This window comes from Lemur catta, chromosome 21 (genome assembly GCF_020740605.2).
Source record: "Lemur catta isolate mLemCat1 chromosome 21, mLemCat1.pri, whole genome shotgun sequence".
NCBI lineage: Eukaryota > Metazoa > Chordata > Mammalia > Primates > Lemuridae > Lemur > Lemur catta.
In genome coordinates, this window is record NC_059148.1 from 26,229,976 (window position 1) to 26,254,157 (window position 24,182).

Below are 24,182 nucleotides of genomic sequence, written 5' to 3' on the forward strand. Positions count from 1 at the left end.
TTTGCCTTTGCTGGACTCCAGGCAGAAGCCCAGCCCTGCCCAACCCTCTCATTTCTCCCATGAGCTCACCTGCTGGAGCAAGAGTCCCATCGGATCAGTGTCTTGGAGCCCAGGCCCTGAGACATCGCTGGGCACCTCGGCTCTGCGGGGAGCCCCTCGATCATTGTGGCCTGTCCACTCCAGGCCCCTTCGTCCCAGCTGCACCACAGGCCGGACTCCCAGGACCTTCCCACCTGCAGCTCCAGCCTGATGGTGACAACTGGGTTGGAAGAGGCAGCTGAAACTACCTCACGTACATTTGAGAAAACGCTCTTGGTCCACAGCAAAGGATGGGAGAAGTCCGACTGGGAGGGAGGGTGCGGAAGCTCTCACCTGGCACTGCCACGGTCACTTTCTCACAAACGAAAAGCTCAGAAGGGCAGGGAGCCCCAAGAAGGGCTTTTCCCACTGAGCCACCTGCAGGAGACCAAGCACCTGACCGGGGCCGGCCCCCAAATGCCCGCAGTCACAGTACCTTCTGGTGTTTGGTGGCTCACGCAGCCAGTGGGGGCTGTTTTAACTGAGTCCTGCCATTTCCCGCCTTCCAGGTGATTCAGAGACCTGCTGGGGATCAGTGGCCAGGTGGGCATTTAGCCTGTGAGGAGGCCAGCATGGTGCTCGTCACCAGGGGTGTGCCAGCCTCCCTGGGGACTTGGGTGGCGGTATCGCTTTGGAGCCCTCCTGCCCTTCTCTGCTGGAGGGCCTGTGGCTGGGCTGGCAGGAGGGTGACGAGTTCGGTGTGGACCTTTCTCCACTTTTGAACCCCTGCTGGGTGACAGGGACCCGGCGGTTGTGGCCCCTGCACACATCTGATGGCAGGAGCTCTCGCTGCCAGCGCCGCGTGGGGCCACACTCCTGCCTGCGAGTCCTGCCCAGAGAGCCAGGCTGGCTTTCGCCCAGCTCTCTGCTGTGTGGACTCCAGGCCCGCACCAAACTTTAGTTTAAATCCAGGGCAGGGCCCGTGGCCCAGGAATCTGTGTCTGTAATCGTGTCCCACCCTGACTGCTTGGTGTTCCCTGGACCAAATACAAACTGAGAAGCCTGGGAGGGGGCTTGAGGGTCCCAAGAGCCGCAGGCCTGACCCCGGAGGACCTGGGGCTCCGCAGCTGCCGGCCTCCACAGGCCGCACCTGTGCCTTGCGCTGCGCTGGCCCGCGGGGAGACGCCGCCAGAGCTCTCCGAGTGCTCTTCCCTGGCCGCGCTCGGGCCTGCCGCGCCGCTGCGGGCTCTGCTGACGTCAGGCAGGGAGGCCGGACTCCACACCCACCTCGCTGCAGCCTCGGGGACAGCGGCCTTGGGCAGGTCACCAGGAATCCCTGGCACTGGGAGGGACCCCGGAGGTAAGTGCCACACTAAGGTTTTCCACTTCCCTCCCCTCGGTGCACGAAGGGCAGGCTTCTGCCGTCTAGACGCCTCCAGGCCTGTGCAGGCTCGGCAGACCCGCCCCAGCCGCACCTGGGCCACACCTGGGCTGTCACCAGCCAGGGCCGGGGTGTGGGGTTTTCCCAGCCCTGTGGAAGGTCGCTGGCAGCACAGCACATGTCGCTTACTTCACAGACCGCACCGTGCCGGCAGGGCCCGCAGTCAGCCAGATGCCCACAGGTGGCCTGAGCAGCCGCTGAAGGAAAACATTAATTTGGGAACGAGAGGGCCGGCGCTGGCTGGTGCGGTGTGGGGTGGCGCAGCCACTGTGGGAAACAGTCTGCGGTTCCGAAACAGTATGACCGCGTGACCTGGCGTTCCGCTCAGCGTTTACACCCAAAAGAATCGAAAACCAGGACTCAAACAGCCCAAATGTCCACTGACCGATGAGCAAAATGGGACGCGTGTGTCCATACAGTGGAATAGCAGTCAGCCTTAAACAAAGTCTGACGCGTGCTGTTACGTGGATGAGCTTTGAGGACATTATTCTAAATGAAGGAAGCTGATCACAAAAGGACAGATACTGTCTGGTTCCACTTATCTGAGGTGTACCTAGTGTCGTTGGATTCACAGGACAGAAAGTAGATGAGAGGTTGCTGGGCCTGGCAGGAGAAGGGAGTGAATGAGTGTTTAATGGGGACAGAGTTTCTGCTTGGAATATTTGGCAAGTTCTGGAAATGGTGGTGATGGTTGCACAACACTGTGAATATACTTAATGCCACTGTGCTGTACTCCTAGGAATGGTTAAAATGAGGCTGGGCGTGGTGGCTCATGCCTGTAATCCTAGCACTTTGGGAGGCTGAGGCAGGAGGATTGCTGAGCCTGGGAGCTGGAGACCAGCCAGGGCAACATAGACCCCATCTCTACAAAGTTTTAAAAAATTCTTAAAATGCTAAAATTTATGTTTTATGTATTTTACCACAGTAAAAAACAGTGAAGAAATGGGCTGTAAGCCTGCTTCTGGATCACCCTGTTAACACATCTGAATTTATGTGAAATACAATATATATTTGTAATATGTATGTGTTAGGAAAACTACACAGTTAAAAAAATTCAAAGGTATAAAATTAAAAATACATCTACTTTCACATCTCTGGAATTCCAGTGTCCCTCCCCAAAATAAGTGTCTCATTCTACCTTTGGAAAAACAGTTCAGTACTTTTGCCTAATTATGCAAAGCGACTCAAGAGGTCCTCGTGGGCACAGAAATGTTCTGTGCCAGCGACGTCAGTGCGCCCTTCATTCGTTTCCAGGCTGCGGGTGACACAGTATCTGTAACCCTTTTACTGGTGGACGCTTGTTTCCTGTCTTGTCTGTCATTTTTACAGTCCGCGTTGTCATGGACATATTTTGGCCTGATATTCCAAGCACGTGCAAAGGTCAAGTTCCTTGTGAAATTCTTGGGTCTCAGTGTGCGCCGTGAAGTTTGTCACAGACGCTGTCGGGTTACTCTCTGGCAGTAGCAGCTGGGGGTGGGTGCTTATTTTCCTCATCCTCGCCGGCAGCATCAAGTGTTTTCGGATTTTTTTTTGCCAGTCTCAGGTGGGGCAGATGTGCCATTGTCTTGATTTGCTTTAGCTGCTGCCACTTGAGTGCTCATCTGGGCCCGTCATCTCAGCCTCACCCGCTGAGGTTGGGGAGGTGGGGTTAGCCCCGTTTCACAGATGAGCAGACTGAGTCTCAGGAGGACATGTTAGCTGTTTCTGTCTGTCCAGAGGCTCCTGCCTGGAGCTTTAGTACGGTCTTCACCGTGATCTCTCCACAATTTTATGGTCTGTTCCCGAGAAAACAGCCACCGTAAGCACACCTCGCTGTCTGTCGCTGGGGCCTCAGCCCTGCTGGATTCAGAGGCCGCAGACAGTCTGGCAAGAGCAGCCCGTCACGACGCAGCTCTCGCCAGCCACTTAAATCTTCCAGCGTCTGTCTCTGTATAAACAACCCTCTGGTGACCTCCTTTGTGTTCACAACTTTTTCCTTCTTTGGGCAAATTCCTAGCGGGGACTTTGAGAGTGAGAGTGTTGGGATCTGTGTTGGAACTTGCCAGGGGCGGCTGCCCCCAGGGAGCCCATCTATGGGCTTCAGGTGCGGGGACAAGCGGGCGCCCTCCGGTCTCTGGGTGCCCGCCCGCCTCCCGGGAGCCGTGGTTGGCTCGAGGCCTCCCCCTGAGCGTCCCTGGAGCCCTTCCTTGGTCTGGCTCTGGGTTGGGGCTTCCCTGGACGAGAGCAGCCCCCGCTGCGTGCGGGCTGAGGGAGTCTACCTGATAAGGCTATGTGTTGGGGGTGGGTGCGGCGCTGTGTCACCCGAGTCCCCCCTCCTTCCTTAGCTGCCACCTCAGAGTCACCCACCCTCCCCACAAGGAGGGCTGAGCCGCTGGGAGCACAGGCTTCTCGGGGTGGGAGGGATGGCCTGTTACGCTGTGTGGCCGTGGGCAGCTCCCTTAGCCTCTCTGTGCCTCCATGGGGGTTGAGTCCTCTCTCCCTGTCGTCAGACAAGGGCTTTGTGGCAGGAACGTCAGCACTCAGTGCCCTGGAGTGGAGCGTGTGGATGGGGAGCAGCCCTTGACGGCTAAACCTTGGTCCTTAGGGTCAGTGTCCCTGAGGACAGGGGCCTTGTCCTCTCCCCCCGGGGCTGGGCCGCCTGTGGCGCTAGATCAGCAGATTTGCCCTGAGCCTGTCAGTGCTGGTCCTGGTCCTGCGCGGGCCTGAGGCCCGGAGAGTCTCGGATCACCCTCCACCCACCACTGCAGTCACCAGCCCCTCGCCACGGGCCCCCTCCCTAGTTGGTCCCCACGGGGCATCAGGGCTTTGGGCCAGGAATCCAGTGGGAATCGTGGCGAGCAGGGGTCTGTCCTGAGAGGCCCAGACAGGCGCTCCCACGCCCCACCTGCTGCTGCTTTGCTAAGCCTGACCGCGTGTGATGGGAAGGGACAGAGGTGACCCCTACACACAGCCCCCATCTGGAGCATTGTCCAGAATGCTGGGTGGAGACACAAGCCAAGCTTCTGACATTCTCGGGGAGGTGAAGGGCCTGTGGAGACCCCTAAGCAGATCTGGGAGGGCGGCCTCTGCTCAGAGTAATTCTGCCCGTGCGCCAAGGCCAAGAGTCCGCCCAGGGGCTGACAAGTATCTCTTCTGTTCTTTTAATAAAAATGTAAAACTTGTGAACTACAGCATACATACAGAAGAATATGAAAACATAGGTAGTGTTTAAGGACCCACAGGTATAACGTGTACACACCACACAGGTCATGAAATAGGACATTTTCATCACCCCAGGAGTACCCTGGGCTCAGACCCCATCCCCTACTTCTCTCTTCCATCCCCCAACCTCTGCCAAAGGCACCCATGATTCCAAATTTCACTTAATTTTTTAAAGATGGGGTCTGGCTCTATCACCCAGACTGGAGTGCAGTGGTATGATCACAGCTCACTGCAGCCTCAAACTCCTGGGCTCAAGTGAGCCTGCTTCAGCCTCCCTAGTAGCTGGAACCACAGTGTGCCCGGCTAATTTTTAAATTTTTTGTGGAGACGGGATCTTGCTATGTTGTCCAGGCTGGTCTTAAACTCCTGGCCTCAAGTGATCCTCCCACCTTGGCCTTCCAAAGTGCTGGGATTATAGGTGTGAGCCCCTGTGCCTGGCCTCATTCTTTATATAGTATCTTTTGATTAACAGTGGGTCTTAATTTTAATGGAGTTGAATATTTATGTTGTGTTTTCTAATTCTTAAGAAATCCTTCCTTCCCTATCTCAAGGTCAAAATGTACACTATGTGTGAGGTAGGTATCCAGTTTTTTAAAAAAACTATTGATTTTTTAAAAACGTATTTTTAAAAATGAATAGCAACCAATTATTTAAAAAATGATTGCTTTTCCCCCTGGCTGAATTATAATGTCATCTGGGCTGTAAATGAGGCATTTGTAGAAGTGCACTCTGTTTCTGAGAACTCCCGTTCGTACTGTTGGTCAGTTTGTCTATCCCAGCACCAATAAGGCAGTGGCTTATTACTGTAGCTTTATAATAATTACTGCCATTTGCAAGGGCAAGACCCCTGACCTTATTCTTAGCAGTGTCATCCTGCCTTTCTTTTCCTAGCTCCCTCCCTAGAAGCAACCAAAATTTATTTTTCCAAAAATAATCTGAAATCACATAATTTATATGCCACCGTTCTTTTTATATTTGTACAGTTCATCAGCAGAGTTTATTTAAAAAGTAAAGTCACAGTTTTCAATGAAATGTTTTTTCACAAGTTGATTGATAAATATCAAAGAAATTTAAACGTTAAACTTTGAACTTTTTAAATCCCAAATCAAGGTATTTTGATTTACAAGGTAGATTCCAAACTTACAAAATACATCTTATAATTTCTACTAATTTTGTTAGAAAAATAAGCAATTTAAACTTTGCCAACACTCACTAGCTGACTACTGGACATGTTTGTATCTCTTCTTGCCACGTGGACTCATGTTAGAAGTAAGATTGCTTTTCAAAATAGGAACATCTGAGGCATACTAATATCACCATTTCAGAAACAGAGCAACAGAAATAACATATTTAGTATATTTTTATGATATTGATTATATTTGAGATTAGAACCTATAATTTTATCCTGTTATGTCCTTTTAGGTTTCTTTCTTTTTTTCCTTTGGTTGGGTGGTTAGTTGGTTTTGCCCGTGTTTCTGTTCCTTAGTAGTTGCCCTAGGAATGGCAACGTGCTGGCCCACGTCCACACCTGAAGTTAAGTGAGGTCTTTACTGTCCTCTTGGAAGATAGACGCCTTCAGATCACTCAAACTCTGCTTTTATCTGTCCCCATCTGGAGTTGCCCTTAGTGGGTCTGAAAATATCTTTATTTCACCCCGATTCCTTAAATACTATATATTTTCCCCAGGTTGCCATTCATTTCTTTCCGCACGTGAAGCTGTCACCCCACTGTTGTCAGGCTTCCATTGCTCATGTAGTGAAGCCAGTGTTGGTCTGTCCCTCCTTTGAAGGCAGTGCCTTTTTTTTCTCCTTCCTGTTTCTTTTAAGATTTTCTTTGGTTTTCACAGTTTGCTATACTATGTCTTGGCTTGGATTTCTTTTTATTTATCCTGTTTGGATCCTTGCATCTGTGGATTGCTGTCTTTTATCAGTTCTGAAAATTCTCAGCCATTATCTCTTCAAATAGTACCGCTCTCACACTCTCTAGTCTTCTGAAGTTACAGTGGCATGTAATTATATATTTGACTTTATCACTTTCTCAGCTTGTCTTCCAGGTATCTTAACCTTTTTCCATATTTCCCAGCTTTTTTCTTTGTTGCATTTTAGTTAATTTTCTCTCCTCTACGATTTCATTCATTGTTTTGCTTTGTCAACGCTGAGGCCACATCCATCCAGCAAGCTTTTACTTTTGGTGACTGTACTTTTCTCACACTTTCCTGTTTTTGATGACCTTGACAGTTTTGAGGGATGCTGGTCAGGGTTTTATCTTTTGGGATTTGTCAGGTGTTTTCCAGATGATTAGACTAAGGTGATGTGCTTTGGGAGAAAGACCACAGAGGAAAAATGCCATTTTCAACACTTCAGATCAAGATGACATCACTTGGCTGAGGTCGTGTTTGCTAACCTTGGGGCGCCTGGTGAGGTGGCGTCTGTCGGGTTTCCCCACCGTACAGTCGCTCTTGCCCTGTTCCACTGTGTGTGCACCCAGGAAGGCGCTCCGTGCAGCCCGCGAGGAGGGGGAGCATCTCTCACCCTGAGGGCAGAGCATCTACAGCGATGATGTGGAGCTCTCCCTTACGGATTGCTAGTCACTCCCATTTACTTATTTAACTATTTATAATCAGTATGGACTCGTAGATATTTATTTTCATGCTTTGGATTATAACCCAATACTACTTTCTTTTGATGCTCAGATTGTTCCAGCTTGGGCTGTTTGGAGCTTTTTCAGTTGGCTCCTGTGTCCCTTTGACAATAACCCCAGCTTGGATGTTTTTGCAGTTATTTTTGAGCATTTCCTCACTTTCTGGCACTGCGGTATTCTCCAGGCATGTGCTGTGTATTTTCTGCCCCAAGCCTGGAATCAGCCATTTCTCCAAGAAGCCCTGATTCCTTTTACTGGAGATGGTGTTAGAAACCTAAACCCAGGAGCTAAGTGTGCTTGTCGCCCTCTCAGCTGATGATGTAAGGAAGTACGTGTGCACATCACCGTCAGTATTTCTGTGTGGAACCCTCTGTATCGATAGGAAGCTGACGTGAGTTCAGCCTGGTGTCTCCACCTCAAGTTCATTACCACATGGACCGTTCTCACCTCCTCCCCTTTGCTTCCTCTGTAGCCCTGTCTGCCACACCTGGCTCCCACCACCCGCCGTCTATATCCCAGCAGTTATTCTTGGCAACCGTCTTTGCTATAATAGGAACTGTGAACTTCCTCCTGTTTTTAGCATGAACGGTAGACTGTGGTACCAACTGCTGTGCACATGACTATTTCCCTGGGCAGACACGTGTATTGGGCATCATTCCTGCTGGTACACACACGTCATCTACCTTGTCTTTTCTGAGGGCTGGACAATATTCCATGGTTTGAATGTTCTCTAGTTTATTCAACATCTTGCTTATTGATGAGCATGCAGGTTATTTCCAATATTTTGCTACAGCAGCGCAGCAGGGATACTTGTTTTGTGAACATATGGGAGGATTTCGTGAAAGTGAAGCGCTTGATCGGAGAGTGCAGACAATTCACAATCTGATATTGTTAAATTGTCCTCTGGAGACTGGGCCACCCATTTCCTCACCCTCAGTGTACCCATACCTGTTTCCCAATGCCGCCTGCAAAGGAGAGATCACGATCAACCTTTTTTACTGCAAATGAGATGTGAAGGAAATTCGCTTTGTTATATCCAACACAAATATATACTTTCTTGACTTTAGAGCGGTGTATTCTATCCAGAAATTTGACATTTTTATGTAGCCAATTTATCACTACTCTTCCAGGATTTTGTGTCATGCTTAGAAAGGCCTTTCATCTTCTGTTTTCTTATAGTACTTCTATAGTGTACTTCAAAAAAATCTGACACACAAACAGGCATGACCACCTGTACATACCACCCAAGCATCCTGGGTAGGCAGAGCCCTGCCCGCCCTTCCTCATCTCACCCACTCCCCCTCAAGGAACTAACCACTTTCTGATTCGGGGTTTCTCATCCCTGTTATCTGCAAATTCTTGTTACTGATCTGTTACCAGTCCACGTTCATTTCCATTCTGGTGCACGCACCTTCTCAGCAGCCTGCCTTGGCCCATGGGCCGTATTTAGAGACTATAGTATGGTGGTGGTGTTATATTTAAAATATAACATGTAGATGTTCTGTGTTGCTGCACTTGGCTTCACTGTTCAGGGAGGTTTATCTAAGCTGATGCCTGTAGTTCTAGTTTATTTTCGTAGCTGTCGAGTATGATTTGAATATGCCTCAATGTCCTTATCCATTTTCCTGCTGCTGTTACTGGTAAAATAGTTGTTTCACTTTTCTCCTGTAACACTCTGGGTATGGCTCTTCCTGCACGTGTGAACGTGTCTAGGTTACCTAGGAGTGGACCGGAAGGATGGGTGTGGAGAGCATCTTGTTCCCAAGCGCTTGCCTCCCATGTAGGGAGGATGGTACGGAGGATGTGTTGCTCCACATCCTCAGCATCAGAAGATCCATTTTTTTGTCAACTGACAGGCATGAAATGACATCTTGTGATTTCCATTTGCCAGCAAAGGTTGAGCATCTTTTCACATTTATAAACCATTCAAGTTTTCTCCTGTTTATATCATTTAACTGCTTTTCTTTCAGGAGTGTAGTTTCATTTTTCAAATCTTTTGAACCGTTTGCAATTTATTGGGTATGAGGGATACAAGCTGTTTTTCCAAGATGACCACCCATGTAAGAAGCCAACTTTTACTTGCTAAGCTGAAACACCGTCCTTCAAATTATGCATTTAATAACCCCCATAGTTATCAAATCAGGGTAACTGGGATGTCCATCATCTCAAACATTTGTCTTTTGTGTTGGGAACATTACAATTCTTCTAGGTATTTTGAAACATAAATCATTAACTGTAATTTCCCTGTTGTACTATCAAATACTATAACGTATGTCTTCTAATGGTTGCTTGTGCCCATAATTACTACAGTTCTGTGTGTAGTTAAGAGCTTGGCACACTCCAACACTTTGTCCCCCTCACGTTATTAGAATCAATCTGCCTGATTAAAACCACCGTTGGCATTTCCATGTATCAATATGAATTACAGATCATTCACATTAAGATAGCAGTTCTCCCTGAATTATTAACTTTCCTATCTAAGAACAAGATGTTTCCATTGATCCGATATGACCCTTGGTTACTTTTTTTTCATTCCAAAGCATTTTGTTCTTCTCTGATTACATTGAGTCAAGTCTCCAGAGTGTTAAGTAGTGGGCAATGGTGGACTTTGAGTGTAATTCTGAAGTGTTTCAACACTTCTGGTTTACTTTTAAGTTTGTTCTACTTAATAGGAATTTAGGTGTACATTTTTTCTTTTTAAGAATAGATGTTAAATTTTATCAAGTTTTACTACATCAGAGTTTATAGGACTCGTGTTTTATTAGACTTATAAAATCATCCAATTATTCTTGCATCCTGATAATTTTAAGTAATAAAAGAACCATCTTATGGAATTCAAAAAATAGAGAAAAGCCCAACTGTGAACCCGTCTCTAGAAAATAAGCACTGAATGTCCATCAAAGGGATGAATGCCAGTAGCTGTTTCAGTTACATTTCAACTCTCTCTTCTACATCTGTCAATAATAGGGAACGCAGAATTTTACATTTTGCATCTGAACACTATTAGAAGCATCTCTCCATTGCTACAGTCTCCAAAATTTTTCAGGCTGCCGACAACTCTGGGTGGGGCCTCAGCTTTCTTGATTGTGTTGACTAGTGAGGCCCTGCTTCTCTGAAGGCCCCACTGGTGATGCACACTTAGCTTTCCCGTCCTTGAAGGGCAAGGAGCCAGGGCAGGACTCTGACAGATCCTTTCTCACAGGCGGCCCCTCTACCAGTCTGTTCCCCTATGCAAAAAGTCACATCCACAAAGTTTCCACCCCCTGTACCCACGCGAGCCACTCTGCTCACACTGAGCCTTCCCTGCCTCCCTGCAGAGGTGCAGGCACGAGGCTGGAGAACCTCGGTGCCCACCACCCTCCTCTACCCTCCCACAGAACAGTCACCACCGCACTGAGAATTTATCGTAGAATAGATTTATTTACCTGAAACCATGTCTGTGCAACACTTATTGTTACCAGCACAGAAAGAAACAAACTGATCTCTATTTACAGTCTAAAGTCAAACATGCGTTGATAAATTGACACTTAGCATTTTATTAAGATAAAAGCATCACAATATTTGTATTGCACCAACATCTGTCTACTGCTTCTGCTTTCATTAAATAAGTTACATTTAATACAGTGCGAAATAGCTGTCTGCACACTGAGAAAATAACCAAAGTTATGAACTGGAGGCCTACATTTAACCATTCAACACCTGTAGTGTTTTTAATGAATTTATAAATAAGCGAACTGTACAGGGCCAATTAAAAAGTAGCATGTTTCAATGTCACTGTAGAGAAATTGGCTACTTACAACTGAAGGCATGCATTACAATTCAATATTGTACATTTATATAAGCTGTGATGTTCTGCAGAGAAATGTGGTGACTTGGCTGATGGCTTCTAAGTTCATGGATAAGGTTTTAGAACCTTATTCTTGCAGCAAAGACACCAAACTTCTCTGGAGAGGCTTTCTGATTCCTTAAGCTAAGTTGTACATTTGTAATATTTTGATTTAAAAGCTAAAAACCCCATTGGTAATACACATTTCCTCCACATAACACACAATGAGTTGGGAACTGTTTTCTATTTTTCTTTTCCCCCCAACATCAATCATGCAGAGGGTTGGTAGATGTGTTGCTAAAAACGCACATGCACGCAACCGAATACCCTTACATTTCTGCAAAATGGTTTAGGAAGTGGTTACTCCAGTATTGCTGAAAAGGAAAGAGAGAGGAAATCAGCTTCATGAAATACAGGAGGAAATGTTAGATTAACTATTTAAGATGAAGATCAATAGTGACAGTTGAAAAAGAATATTCAGCTTGATTTCAAGACCAGCATTTCTGATTAACTGTCCCTGAGGTGCCGCCCACACAGGGTTGCATCTAGAAGCACTGACTCTGTGACACAGACCCTCGCGCCATCTGGCTGCACAGCAAAGGCTCGGGAGGAAACCCCCGAGGCAGACACGTAACATCATGGCAGGTGCTAGAGCAGTGAGACAAGCAGAAGGACAAGGTCTTGGTTAGCGGTGCGGAGGGTGGGGCTGACGGAGGAGTGAGCAGCACGGCAGTGGCGCAGCCCTCCCGGCCCAGTCCTGGTGGCTCATCTAGCCTCTGGGCCGCAGGCCCTGCTCCGCCCAGTCCTGGTGGCTCATCACCACTCCCCTCAGTCAGGAAGGCTGAGGACCACCTTTCTCAGTAACTGTAGGGAGGTTGTTTGAACAGAACTCGGTGGTTACAGTCACAGGGCAACCAGTGACTTAGCTCATGGGCACTGCAGACAGCGGGCTCTGGCTCTAGGCTGTGGCTAGGTGGTTGGCAGACACTGAGCTAACGCCGTGGTCTCTGCACCTCACTCACTGGGCTGAGGCCCCAGCCAGAGGGTGACGTGGCAGCTGTCGTGAGAGAGGCTGGCTGGCTGCCCTGCTTGCCTGGGCGCTCACTGAGTTCTCAGGACCGCTCCCTCAGAGCGGACCACCTGCGTTTCTCAGAGCCGCCGTGGTGTCCCCATTAGGGGCTGTGTGAGAACTGCAGGTCTTCTGGGAAAAGGACAAAGCTCAAAGAGGCAGGGAAGGCATGGGGTAGCAGAAAGTGACAGAAATAGCTCTTAAGCCACCTGCCCATCAGGTAAGAACTTGAAGCTGAGTCTCAGGGAAGAGCTGCCTGACAAGCAGGTGCTGTGGGGCTGAGGCTGACCCCGTACTCTCCGTTTACTCTGTCCCCTCCTGAGGGTGCTGGGTGAGCACCCGGCCCTCACTGCAGCGTGGACACCTGAGGCCAGGGATGTGCCCAAGACCACGCACCAGACTTGGTCTTTGTGGGTTGACTCACCCAAGGAGTAGATGCTGTAATGTGTTTGACCAGCAAGGCCCATGTGGAATGGACCAAGTGGCCCTGCTAAAGCCAGCAGTGGGGCTAACCTGCTGTCAGCTGTTTGGGCCAAAGGAAGCCGGTGCCTAAATGGCCTCTCTGGGCTGGAGGGGGCTGAAGCTGAGAAACCGCAAGGCCAACAGCGAACCCAGGGCCATTTGGGGTCGGGTGTGTCTCCTCCTGCAGCCCACACCATTCAACTTTCTTTGTAAAGGCTGCTAAGTCAAGGAACTGAGTCAGGAAAAGCTATTTGGTTAGTTTTGTTTCCACTGAATAGTGTTCCACCCAACAAGCTCAGACATCCTGTTTCAGTTTGCAGCTCAGACACACTCCTTGCATTTGACCCACTCAACCCATTTCTTTTCATACTCTACGATGCCAAAACTGGCGAAACCCACCCCCTGCCCCAACATTCTCTGCTGGGCAACCCAGCCTCCCTTCCTGAGATACCGCTCCCCAGAAGCAGCTGGAGGCGGCGTAGCGAGCCCGACCAGGACTGTGCTTTTAGAGTCAGTCTCTATGTTCTACTTCCATCCCCTTAAACTTGGACCTCTGAACTTGACAGCACCTTGTCCTGTTTGACACCCTCCACGTCTCCCCAACCTCCAAGCATCTGCGTCGTATCTCCTGGCTGCCCCAGTATCCTGAGCCTGAGCAGCTGCTCGAGCACAGTCAGGGTCTCACGGGAAGGGCTGGCGCTCTGCACAGGCGTCCTCACCTGGCTGACCGCTCGGCCGGCAGTTCTGGGCTGAGCCGAGCCATGCCCTGGTAACTGTGCTTTGACATGCCCTGGAGAGCTAAGTCTTAGCCATCGAGGACATGACCCAGAAAGGGGGCGGGGGGAGGGTGGCCTATTTAAGATGAACCTACTGATGCCCAGCAGTTCAGTTAGTTACTAGCTTTCCCTACATGTTTGCTTTTTCATGAACAAAGCAAAGTTCTGGGATGATTCCTTGCAGCTAACAAAGATCAAAAGCCCCCTCCCAGGTTTTCATGAATCCTCATTTCAGCACTAGAGGCAGCACAGCTGTGGCCGAAACAGAATGAGGCTCTTACCCTGAGGCCTTTTTTCTGGCTCAGCCCACCCTGACATCTTGCTGAGCCACTGTCCGGCAGGGTGTGGAAATCTATGGGAGTCACACTTCCAGCTAGCTAATGCCACACAGAGTCTCTGGGGGGCCAACATCGGCACCTGCACTGCTCATGGGAGTCATGGAACACAGCAGTGTCTGACACAAGGGGGCTTATTCGTTAGTGACATAGTTATCACATTTGGTGGCAGTCACCTTTAGGCTAAAGCATCCAAATCCCAGGGAAGAAATACTCACGTTAGTTGATGGATGTTGGAAGGCATTGGAGGAAAACACCACAGTTAGGACTGTTAATGACTTATATACTGTTGGTAAGACTGATCTCGAACATGCGCAAAGATGGTGGTGGTTAGTGCCACATTCAAATAAAAATAGTTCTATACAATATGTTCATTTGGTCATGTGCTATTTACAGATTTTACAAAACACACGCACATACACACGCACACTTGCCCTTATGTTCTCTACACCAGGCTAGAACAGGCCAGCAGAAACTTGCATAAAATGTTTACCACAGATGACAATTGGTGCCTATACATTTAAAAAATATAATTCCTACAACTACCTAATGCAGCAGAACAGGATCCTTCTTCCCCTCAAGCACAGTAAAACTAAAGTTCTAAGCTAAGAACTTAAGAGAAAGTTGGACATACCTATTAGATCAAGGTAAGCCACTTAAGAGTTAAAAACAAGACAGTTATTTTTCTCTGTCCATTTAAAATGTTTTATTTTTCTTTTTATACTAGATTGTGAAGTGCCCCTGAAATAGGCAATGTTGGCGCAAAACAATGTCTGTTACAATAAAATACATTAGACATTTAAATAAATAACCTTAAAAACTATGTGAAGGGACATAAACCCAGTCGATTGAATCTGGAGCAATGTTTTCTGCACAAGCGAGAACAGGCATACCTCTTGTTAAAACGACTGATGTAAACAGGACCATCAAAATCCTACAGAAGAAGCCGAGCGGGGCTGGGGGTGGGGTGGGGTGAACGGAGGGCCGAGGGGGGGGTGAGGGAAGTGGCAAACCAAAAATACTGACTGAGGTAGCAGGACTCTGCTCAGTGCAGAAAAATTGGCTTAATGAATAAAAATTAGACTGTGATATCAAATTAAATCCAGATCATGCAAAAGACACAATACATGCTATTTAGTTTTAGAAAAAAAACACACACATTCATTTCCTAAAATCTGCTGCCAATTAATTTGCTGACAATGTCTGCTGGCTCAACTATTTTTTTATACAAGGATGAGTATTAAACAGAACACTGTACATGCTTTTTCATCTACAAAAAAATATTTGCATAAAATAGTGTTAGTTCTCTGTACATGTCAATGGCCACTTTAATTATGTGTATAAAAAAGGAAAATCTTGCCCCACTGGAGTCAGAAAAAGCAAAACAAAATCTAGAGTATGAAACCTCCGTCACCAGCCAATATGTTCATGTGAAAATTCAGCAGAAATAGACAGTTGCTTTAAACAATAAAAAATTAATTGATTAAGTTAAACATCTTCTTTATGGAAAACTGTCAGTCAAGACCAGAACATATCACTAAAGTTAGTGTCTGTGCTATAGACCCAGACCACCAGGGGCATTATGAGCAGCACAAACGGCCAGGAAATCCCATCGGTGCATGCCGAGAGCGAGCAGGATTTGGTGGCAGGACGCACACACTCTTTACCGGGTTCCAGGTAGTTGCGGGCCACAAACTTGAGCGTCTCGTCCATGAGAATCACAGGCAAGGAGATTTTCAGCACCATCAGCCACTGGGTCACATTCAGCGGTGTGATCTGGAAGATGAGCTGAAACACAAAGAAGCCTCGTCATGCTGCTTTGGAGACCTGCCAGGAAGGAGGCAGTCGGTCCCAGCCCTGGTCCCACGACCACTTACTGGCAAGGGTTCTACGTAGAGGATCAGGAAGTGGAGCGACATGGACAGGCAGATGGAGCCCACGAGCCAGATGTTCTCCCAAGGGGGCATCCTCAGCAAGGACTGGTTTTCAGACAAGCTGCAGCACGAGGAAAGGCACGTGAGCTCACCCAAAAGGCAAGGGCTGTGTGGCAAGGGGCAGTCAGAGACCGTGCCGGACGTTTCAGTGAGGCAGCCGCTAACCTGGCACTCTCCACTGACCTAATTCTGACTAAAGTTTCTACAGTGGCAAAGGTAAGGAAAAGGATGTTCAGATGTAGGACAAATTGCCAATTTTACATCTCGGCTCAGCACAGCAGATCCCATCCCAGCAGGTTCGAAGCTGTTTCCAATTGCCCCGGACACTTAGGCTATTTAGAAATTTCCATTTTTGTCACTTAATTGGATGATACCATTTGTCTCAGTATTAAAGGTGAGGGCTCCTTCCCTGTGGGTACTAGCATACAGGTACCAAGGTTCCTATTTTTGGCCTCCACTGTTTCTTTTAAGGAGGCGCTCTTAAACACGTGGCTAAGCACTCCCACTACTTCCTGAAGGTGCTTCTAAAACCGGTGTTGCCTGTTCTCCTTTCTTTTTGAAAGGGAAGAACTTTCCTGTGATCCTCAATCAACCATGACACACACTAATCCCCCAGGGCCCTGGTGGTCAGAATTCTCACCTCAGCCTGCCAGGAAGACTCACTAACCTGTTAAGGGCGTTACACATCTCTATGGTTACTAGCACAGAGAGCGCCATGGTCATGGGGTACGGAGACTCAAAGACTTCACAATCTACTCCGTCAAAGTCTGGATTATCCTCTTTACACTGTAGGAAATGACTCTGCAACAAAAATCCAATCAAATTCTGATCAAGTCCAGGCACCAATTCCACACCAAGCCCAGAACACAGACCAGCCCAAGTGCAGAGCAGGTGAGGGTTTACCCCATTTCCCAGAGAAGCCTGTCCTTCAGAATAGTCTTAGATGCAACTGTTTATTGTTTGAACCTTAAGATTATTTGACAGACACTTCACATCTAAGGTACAGAAAGAACAGTGGCCACATACCAGCTGGTAGAAGGTCACTCTTGGACCGCCGTCAGCAGCAATGAACCACCACGCAGCAGCACCCACGGTAGCGGCGCCGACATAACCTGGGAACAAACACGATGACGCTGATGCACCTGGGGAAGTGCCCCATGGCACGCACTGCTGGTGATGCCTGGGGGCCAATCCTCAGGAGGACAAAGACCTTGATGTCAATGGTAACTGGAGCCTGAGGGGCTCCTACCCAACTGCTCGTGCCCAGCAACCCAAGCAGCTAGGACAGGGACATTTCTGGTATAGAACTGGCCAACCTTTCCTCCAGAATGAGTGAGAACCTACTGAACCCTGCGCACTGCTGACTAGCTGTGCCTTCTCTAATTAGTGAGGGAAAGCTTTAAGCCTGCAGGCACTTGTGTTCCCCACATAAGGCCAAACAGTGGTATGGGACCAGATCACACCATGACTTTTAGGCAAACTGATGCTACCTTGTACTATATGAATATATTTGTTCCATGAAAGGCCCAGCAGAATCTTTTTATGGAAACGCCATCAGAGCAGTTAGTGCAAAACACCGAGCGACAAGCCATGGCCCAAAGCATATTCTGGGACTAAGCCCTTCTCTCTATTAGCTTTGACGTGAGGAAGTTTATTAAAACAGCAACAAGCTGTGGTAGAGAATACAGAATTCAGAATAAGAGAATGTCCCCACATGGTAGCATCCATCCATAAGTGCATATACCCGCTAACCCGGGAACTACAATGGTGCCTTAGGCAGCTAGATATGTAGTGATACAGAATTGTCTTTACTTCTTCCTGTGGTTAGATAAAGGTCAGCATGCAGGTGAGCGCAGCATGCCACAACATCTCTCGAAGGGTACTGGGGGAGGGGGGGGGGGATAAAAGAAACCATCAACACTGGAGCAAAGTGACTAGCGAGAGCCTTTCCATTCCATACCATTACCATTTGTGCTTTTTAATTAAATTGTGTGAACATATTACTAAAACAACACCATATCCTCCTATGGGGTCCTAGAGAAATGATTTCTTCTCTGGACCTCACTTTCCTGATGTACAGAATGGGGAAGAACTGGCACCCAGGTCAGGAGGATGAGGTCAGAGGTGATGTAGGTACAGCGGGCCCTTGTGCGTGCACCAGCCACAGTGCCCTTCTCTTAAGGCAACGGGGACTTAGTTTTTTATCTTGGTGGTAATTATCTATTCAGTCCCACCCGTGAGCTTTCAGAAGGCAGGACCCAGCCTGAGTCATCCTCGTGTCCTTTTGCACAAAGGGCTAAAGCTGAAAACCCTGACATTTAATCACATTCACAACAGCCCAAGAAGGGCAAGATGCAAAAACCAGCCACACAACCATGAAGAGATTTTAGTCAATTGGGTGTACAGTTCACTGAGCTGCAAGAAGACAACCTCTATTGTGCTACCCTAATATGCAGATAAAAGAAATTAAGCTTTTAAGGGATGAATTTACAAAATTTTGGCCCACAGTTTAAAAATCAGCAATATAAAAAACTGTACTCACAGCCAATAGCCAGGTAACGGAAAAACAGCCACCCACTGATCAGCGGTTCTTTTGGGTTCCGAGGTGGCTTATTCATGATGTCCAGGTCAGGAGGGTTGAACCCCAGTGCAGTGGCAGGCAGGCCGTCTGTCACCAGATTGACCCAGAGCAGCTGGACAGGAATTAAAGCCTCAGGAAATCCCAGGGCTGCTGTCAGGAAAATACTGTTTCCACCCAGGGAAAGAAGACAAAGATCCCAAATGATTTTTGGCCACTACTTAAATCGCATTACCACCCCCTCATTTCAATGACTTGAAATAACTTTTGGTGATCATAAAACATTTACACTCAGTTTTGAATTAAAGTTAACTTTTAGAGGGCCAAGAATTTTATGTGACTTTATCTGGTTAATTTAAACTCATTTCTACATTAAATAGGATTCTCTGCACATTGCGGCTGCCGCAGACAACCCTCCTTGGGGCCCAAGTACCATTTACCTTCACAAGGGATTCCCGTGTCTTGTCCACCCCACCCTCCCAAGCTGTTGCGACATGGAGAGAGCAAACTGGGAAAACTGGCCATCACCACCCGCAGTTTTAGGCCAGACTGTCAGAGACCCACCAGACAACTTCCCCCACGTTAGATGAGATGAGGTAGCGGATGAACTGCTTCATGTTGTTGTATATTGCCCGCCCCTCCTCGACAGCAGCCACGATGGTGGAGAAGTTGTCATCTGCCAGGACCATCTCGGAGGCAGTTTTAGCCACCGCAGTGCCAGAGCCCATAGCAATGCCGATCTCGGCTTTCTTCAGAGCAGGAGCATCATTCACACCATCGCCGGTCTGAAAAGGAAAGCGGAGGTTGGTTCAGGCAACTCCAGGGAACACTCCCACCCCTGAGCAAAGGCTCACTGAATGGGAAGCAGAAGGAAAACAAATAGAACTGCAGGACTCTTGGTGAAGAGTTATAGAATTTATTTTATAATTTGGTGTCATAAAACACATTTTATCTGGGAAATGCAAAACTGCCAAATGATCTTACCGAAGAGACTTCAGAGGGAAGTGGAACCCAGGGAACTTCAAATTTATCTGAATTTTGTTTATATTTTATCAAAACCAAAAATACAACCTAGATAGCAGTTAGAATGAAGTACTTATATCCAGCATGGATAAATCTCAAGTAGAAAAAGGTACAGACTGCAAAAGTGCATACATTATAAAGTTCAAAAACAGAAGGGAGGAAGAGGAGAAAGGGAGGAGAGAACACCTGTAGTACCTTTAAAACGAAGTTTTACAGACAGAAAGCAAAACACAATGTTAACACATCTGGGTGAAGAAAATCAGACAAGGGGAGTAATACTGGAAATGCTTCATAAATATCTAGCTCTTAAAGAACACTAACTTAAAGGACTATCCAAACACCGGGTGATAAACCACTGACGGATTATATCCTGAACCAATTTTTAGAAAACTTAAAGATACAAACATGTCTACTTTAACCAAGACAAAGACTACATATCACCAAATAGCTCCTCTGTGACTGACTTAGAAGGCCCTTCTAGGTCTTCTCTACAAGTTGTATGCAGCATGCCTACTACTGATCAACACAATTCTAGAGAAATAGCCCAGATCATTACAAAAGAAGTTCCAAATTAGGGAGCAGCTACTAAAAATTCAATGGTCAAAATTAGAATCTGTTGTGTTTATATCATCTGAATCACTTGGATCTGTCCAAACATACTCACCATAGCTGTAATCTCATCAAAAGACTGAAGAAATTCTACGATTTTAGACTTGTGGGAAGGTTCAACTCGAGCAAAACAGCGGGCATTCAAGCAGGCATCTCTCTGGGCTGAGGGGTTGAGTTCATCAAACTCCCGACCTGTAAAAGCCTTTGACGTCACGTCCTCATCCTGCCCGAAGATGCCGATACGGCGGCAGATGGCCACGGCAGTGCCCTTGTTGTCCCCTGTGATCATGATGACTCGGATGCCTGCCTGGCGGCACAGCTTCACGGAGGAGGCCACCTCAATCCTCGGGGGGTCCAGCATGCCCACGCAGCCGACGAACGTCAGGTTGGTCTAAGGTAAGAGGATCACTTTAAGTTAAGGCAGAAAATTCTGTTTTTTCCTCTAGTTTGAAAAATGGCCAGTCATACGTTATAAGGAAAGGTTTCTTATAATTTTCTTATTAGAGAAAAAAAAGTCACTACACCTTTGATACCAAATCATTCTTTGACTCTCAAAACAATAATATTCTGAAATGGGGAAAAACACACTGAGGAATAAGCACATTATGACACTGGCCACTCGAGTGGCTCACAGTACCAAGGCTTGTTCCTTCTGTTCAAAGCTTTAGGATGAAAGAATTCTACTTTAGGTAAGCAAAGTGGCAGGAATCTCCAACTTCGACATTTTAACCTTCAATAACTAATGAATAGTCTAAAAATATCCCCAGTTTTTAGAAAATCTTAATTTACATGAGTTGCAAAATGGGTTTTACAAGTTTACTTAAGCTCATTTTGATTACTTTGAAAGTAAGAAACCTGTATTAAATTGGTAACTACGTATGTTTGAAGCAGCAACCTAATTTTAAGAGTGACGCATTTGGCCTGCAGAAAAACAAATAACCACACCTCTTTCTTGGCAAAAGCAAGAACATTTGACCTTTCTACTGGAGAAGTACTGTTTCAACACAATGCAACACACAGGGTGTGGATGAAGAAACTTTTCACTCGCTAACCTCATATTTAATAAAGTTGGCAGAGTCCTCAAGGTGCATTTCTTCTCTTCTCAGCGGGTTGTCGTGAGTGGCCAGGGCCAGGCATCGCAGGGTGTCGCTGCCGCTACCCCACTCCCGAATGACAGACATGATCTTCTGTTTGACTCCAGGGGTCAGAGGCACCTTGGTACTTCCAACTCGAACATGGGTGCACCTGTCGATGACACCTTCAGGAGCGCCCTGGAATGGTACAAATTTAGATCAATTTTATTCATCAGCCCACAGGGACCCTGGTAAGAACATCTTAATTTGCTGTACTTGCCTTCACAAACATCTTGCTCATCGATGTCCTGCTTGGTTTGTTTGGTGTACAGTAAACTGACATTGATTTTCTATCACGTGAAAACTCTAGAGTAAATTCCTTTTTCATCAGCTGTTTTATGACCTATAAAGAAAATGTGAGATATTACTGGGTGACAACTTCTGCACGTGTTTCTCTTTTTCAGCAACTATTCACTGAGCACCTGTTACATGATAGATACTGGGGATTATAGCAATAAACAAAACAGAGAAGTTTTTGCCCTCACGAAACCTGTCCTCTAGTTTCTCCAAGAGTAGGATGCAAAAGTAAAATAAAAGTGCTGTGGAGAAGAGGATGAGGCAGGGAGGGGGGACATCACATTTGGGTACATACAGATTGCGTTGTTACATACAGTGGTCAGAAGGCCGCACCACTTGCGTAAAATCCTGAAGGATGTGCAAGTGTGGCCCACTAGGCAGAGACGACAGAAGGGCAGCCTGGCTGCCACAATGTTTACAAGAGAAAAAGGTGAGACAGGTTGTAGGATCTCAAGTCACTGGGGGGCATTTGGCTCTTCTAACAAGTGAAATGAAAAGACAGGGGCAGGTTTCAGGCTCTGTTGTGTTAACAGGCGGAAGGGAGACAACCCCGTTTAGTACAACAATGGCAACTTCGATGTGGGTGATGGCACTGGAGGAGGAGAGGTCAGTCCAAAGCAGTCCTGTCCATCAGAACTCTGCAAGGATGGCATTGCTCTGTGGCCACCATCCACGTAGCTGTCATACATGGCCACTGACCACTTGAAATTAATGTCACTGGGGCACTTAAGGAATGGTTTTTAAGTATTCTAAATAGCTTTAGGTAGCTGGTGGCTACTGTATTAGACTTTTAGCACCTTGACAGTATTTAGAGACCGGAAATCATGGGGGTAACCTGCAGACAGAAATGGCTGAGGGTGAGGCCTGGGGCCTCCACCTCCCAGAGCCAGTGAAACATCCAGCCAAGGAGACCTTGAAGTAGAGGCCAGGGAGGGAGAACAAGCATGGGGCCGTGGAAGCCAAGTGAAGGAGTATTTCAGAGGGAGGGAGCAACACCACCAACCAATAGGTCAGGTCAGATGAGGAGTGAGAACCTATAGCTTTCGACTGTTAAGCTACAAATAAAGATACCCCTTTCCTCTACCATTTTTATATTTTTCTTGCCTCTTGCACAGGATAGGAATGCCAGTACAGTACTGAGTAGAAATGCTGGGTGGGAATTAAGCATGACGTTCCTGTGGGCTATGTGTAGATAGTGTCAGCTTGAAGATGTACCCTTCTATTCCTAGTCTGATGTGGCCGAGATAAAATTTTATCATGTGTCTTTTCTGTATCTACTGAGATGATCTTACAGGTTTCCACCTTTATCTAGTTAATGTGGTGAATAACACTGATTTCCTCTCACTCGAACACATACTTAATTGTCAAAATCCCAAAGAATCTTCACATCCAACCTAGGAAACTGAAGTCTGCTGAGCTGCTAGACTGGGCTCAACATACTGAGGCCACCCTGTCAGCCACGGAGCTGCCTCAGGCGCAGAGGAACAGGGGTCTGAGTGCTGTGCTGACAGCTGTGCAGCATCTGAATCAAACGTACTTCTTACATGTCTTTAATCAAGTGTTTGTACCAAAGGAACGTGTACTGAGTAACATGTGGACCTACACAGGTGAGATGTCCTTCGGGGAGAGAACAGGGCCTTTCTTCCAGTCCCAGGCTGGCCAAGTGATTGTCCTACCCACATGGGCCACAGGGCTAAAATGCTGGGCCCTGCTCTGCCTCTCAATGAGGAGAGGTTCTTGCTCTGAGGTGGGGAGAGAGGGCCATGAGTTTGGGACTCTCAGTGAACGAGCACCATGGCATTTCTGATCCCCTTGCCAAGCTGACACGAAATGAGGCAAAGGAGCCACAGAGCAAAGAGATGCCTCATCTCGCAGATGAGAAGATAGATTTCTCTGTGCTGGTCACCAGTTAATGTATCACTTTTGAGACCCTGATGCTACCTGTTTCCCTTCACTGAGCAGGTAGGTACAGCTATAGGTCTAGAATCCAGCGAATCTAACCCTCAGACTGCGAAGCTGAGATTTCAGGTTGCCTTTGAGATACTAAGTTACACCCACTAACAGAGATGGCACAGACAATGTGGCTTTGCAAGGATTCACCCTCCTTGCTTGCTGGCAATTGGGGAGTGAATAGACTGAAACTGAGGCAAGGGCCTATTCCATGGAAAGCACAGGAGCTTCCCAAGGCCTTCATGGCTTTGAGACTGCTATTTGTGAATCACAGAATCTATACTTCAGCTGAGACATCGCCAATTCTGGTGTGAATTTTGTTTTCTCAGGACATTATAAAGGCAAAATGGTGTAAAGAAAAGGGTGCAGCTGGGCACAGTGGCTCACACCTGTAATTCTAACATTCTGGGAAGCCGAGACAGGAGGATTGTTTCAGCTAAGGAGTTCGAGACCAGCCTGATCAAGAGCGAGACCCCGTCTCTACTAAAAGTAGAAAAATTAGCTGGGCATTATGGTACAACGACTGCAGTCCCAGCTACTCAGGAGGCTACAGCAGGAGGATCACTTGAGCCAAGGAGTCTGAGGCTGCAGTGAGCTATCATGATGCCACTGCACTCTACCCAGGGTGACAGAGTAAGACTGTCTCAAGGAAAGAAAGGGTGTGGAGTGGGAGTGTAGTCTACCACACATAAGTCAAGGAAGGCCTTGGTGTCCGTGTCCCTTCCTGCAAATCAGACGGGATGATCTTAAATTTCTTTTCACAGCCTGACATGTTGTGTGGTCAGTCAAGTGCTTGAATCTCTGAGGTCCTTAAGAAAATGAGGGTGCTCCCTCCCCCAGCTTAGGGTGTACTTGTTCAGTGGTGCTGCCTCCTGATCTGTCCTGGTTAT

The 24,182-nt window shown here is 47.3% G+C and overlaps 1 protein-coding gene across 2 annotated transcripts in view; it reads right to left on the reverse strand.

Annotated features, from left to right (window-relative positions):
• Positions 1-10,700: 10,700 nt before the first annotated feature.
• Positions 10,701-24,182, reverse strand: part of ATP2A2 (ATPase sarcoplasmic/endoplasmic reticulum Ca2+ transporting 2) — a 58,223-nt gene continuing 44,741 nt past the window's right edge. Inside the window, exons 12-21 of one of the 2 annotated variants that reach the window (XM_045534853.1) lie at positions 21,266-21,388; positions 20,965-21,183; positions 19,968-20,303; positions 18,845-19,065; positions 18,245-18,447; positions 16,729-16,814; positions 16,370-16,503; positions 15,646-15,763; positions 15,436-15,556; positions 10,701-11,500 (exon numbers count right to left, since the gene is read on the reverse strand). In XM_045534853.1, coding sequence (XP_045390809.1) covers positions 11,487-11,500; positions 15,436-15,556; positions 15,646-15,763; positions 16,370-16,503; positions 16,729-16,814; positions 18,245-18,447; positions 18,845-19,065; positions 19,968-20,303; positions 20,965-21,183; positions 21,266-21,388 — 1,575 coding nt within the window. In that variant the 3' untranslated portion in view covers positions 10,701-11,486. Of the gene's footprint in view, positions 11,501-14,449; positions 15,557-15,645; positions 15,764-16,369; positions 16,504-16,728; positions 16,815-18,244; positions 18,448-18,844; positions 19,066-19,967; positions 20,304-20,964; positions 21,184-21,265; positions 21,389-24,182 lie in introns of those variants that run through there. The other variant, XM_045534852.1, reaches the window with a different exon arrangement.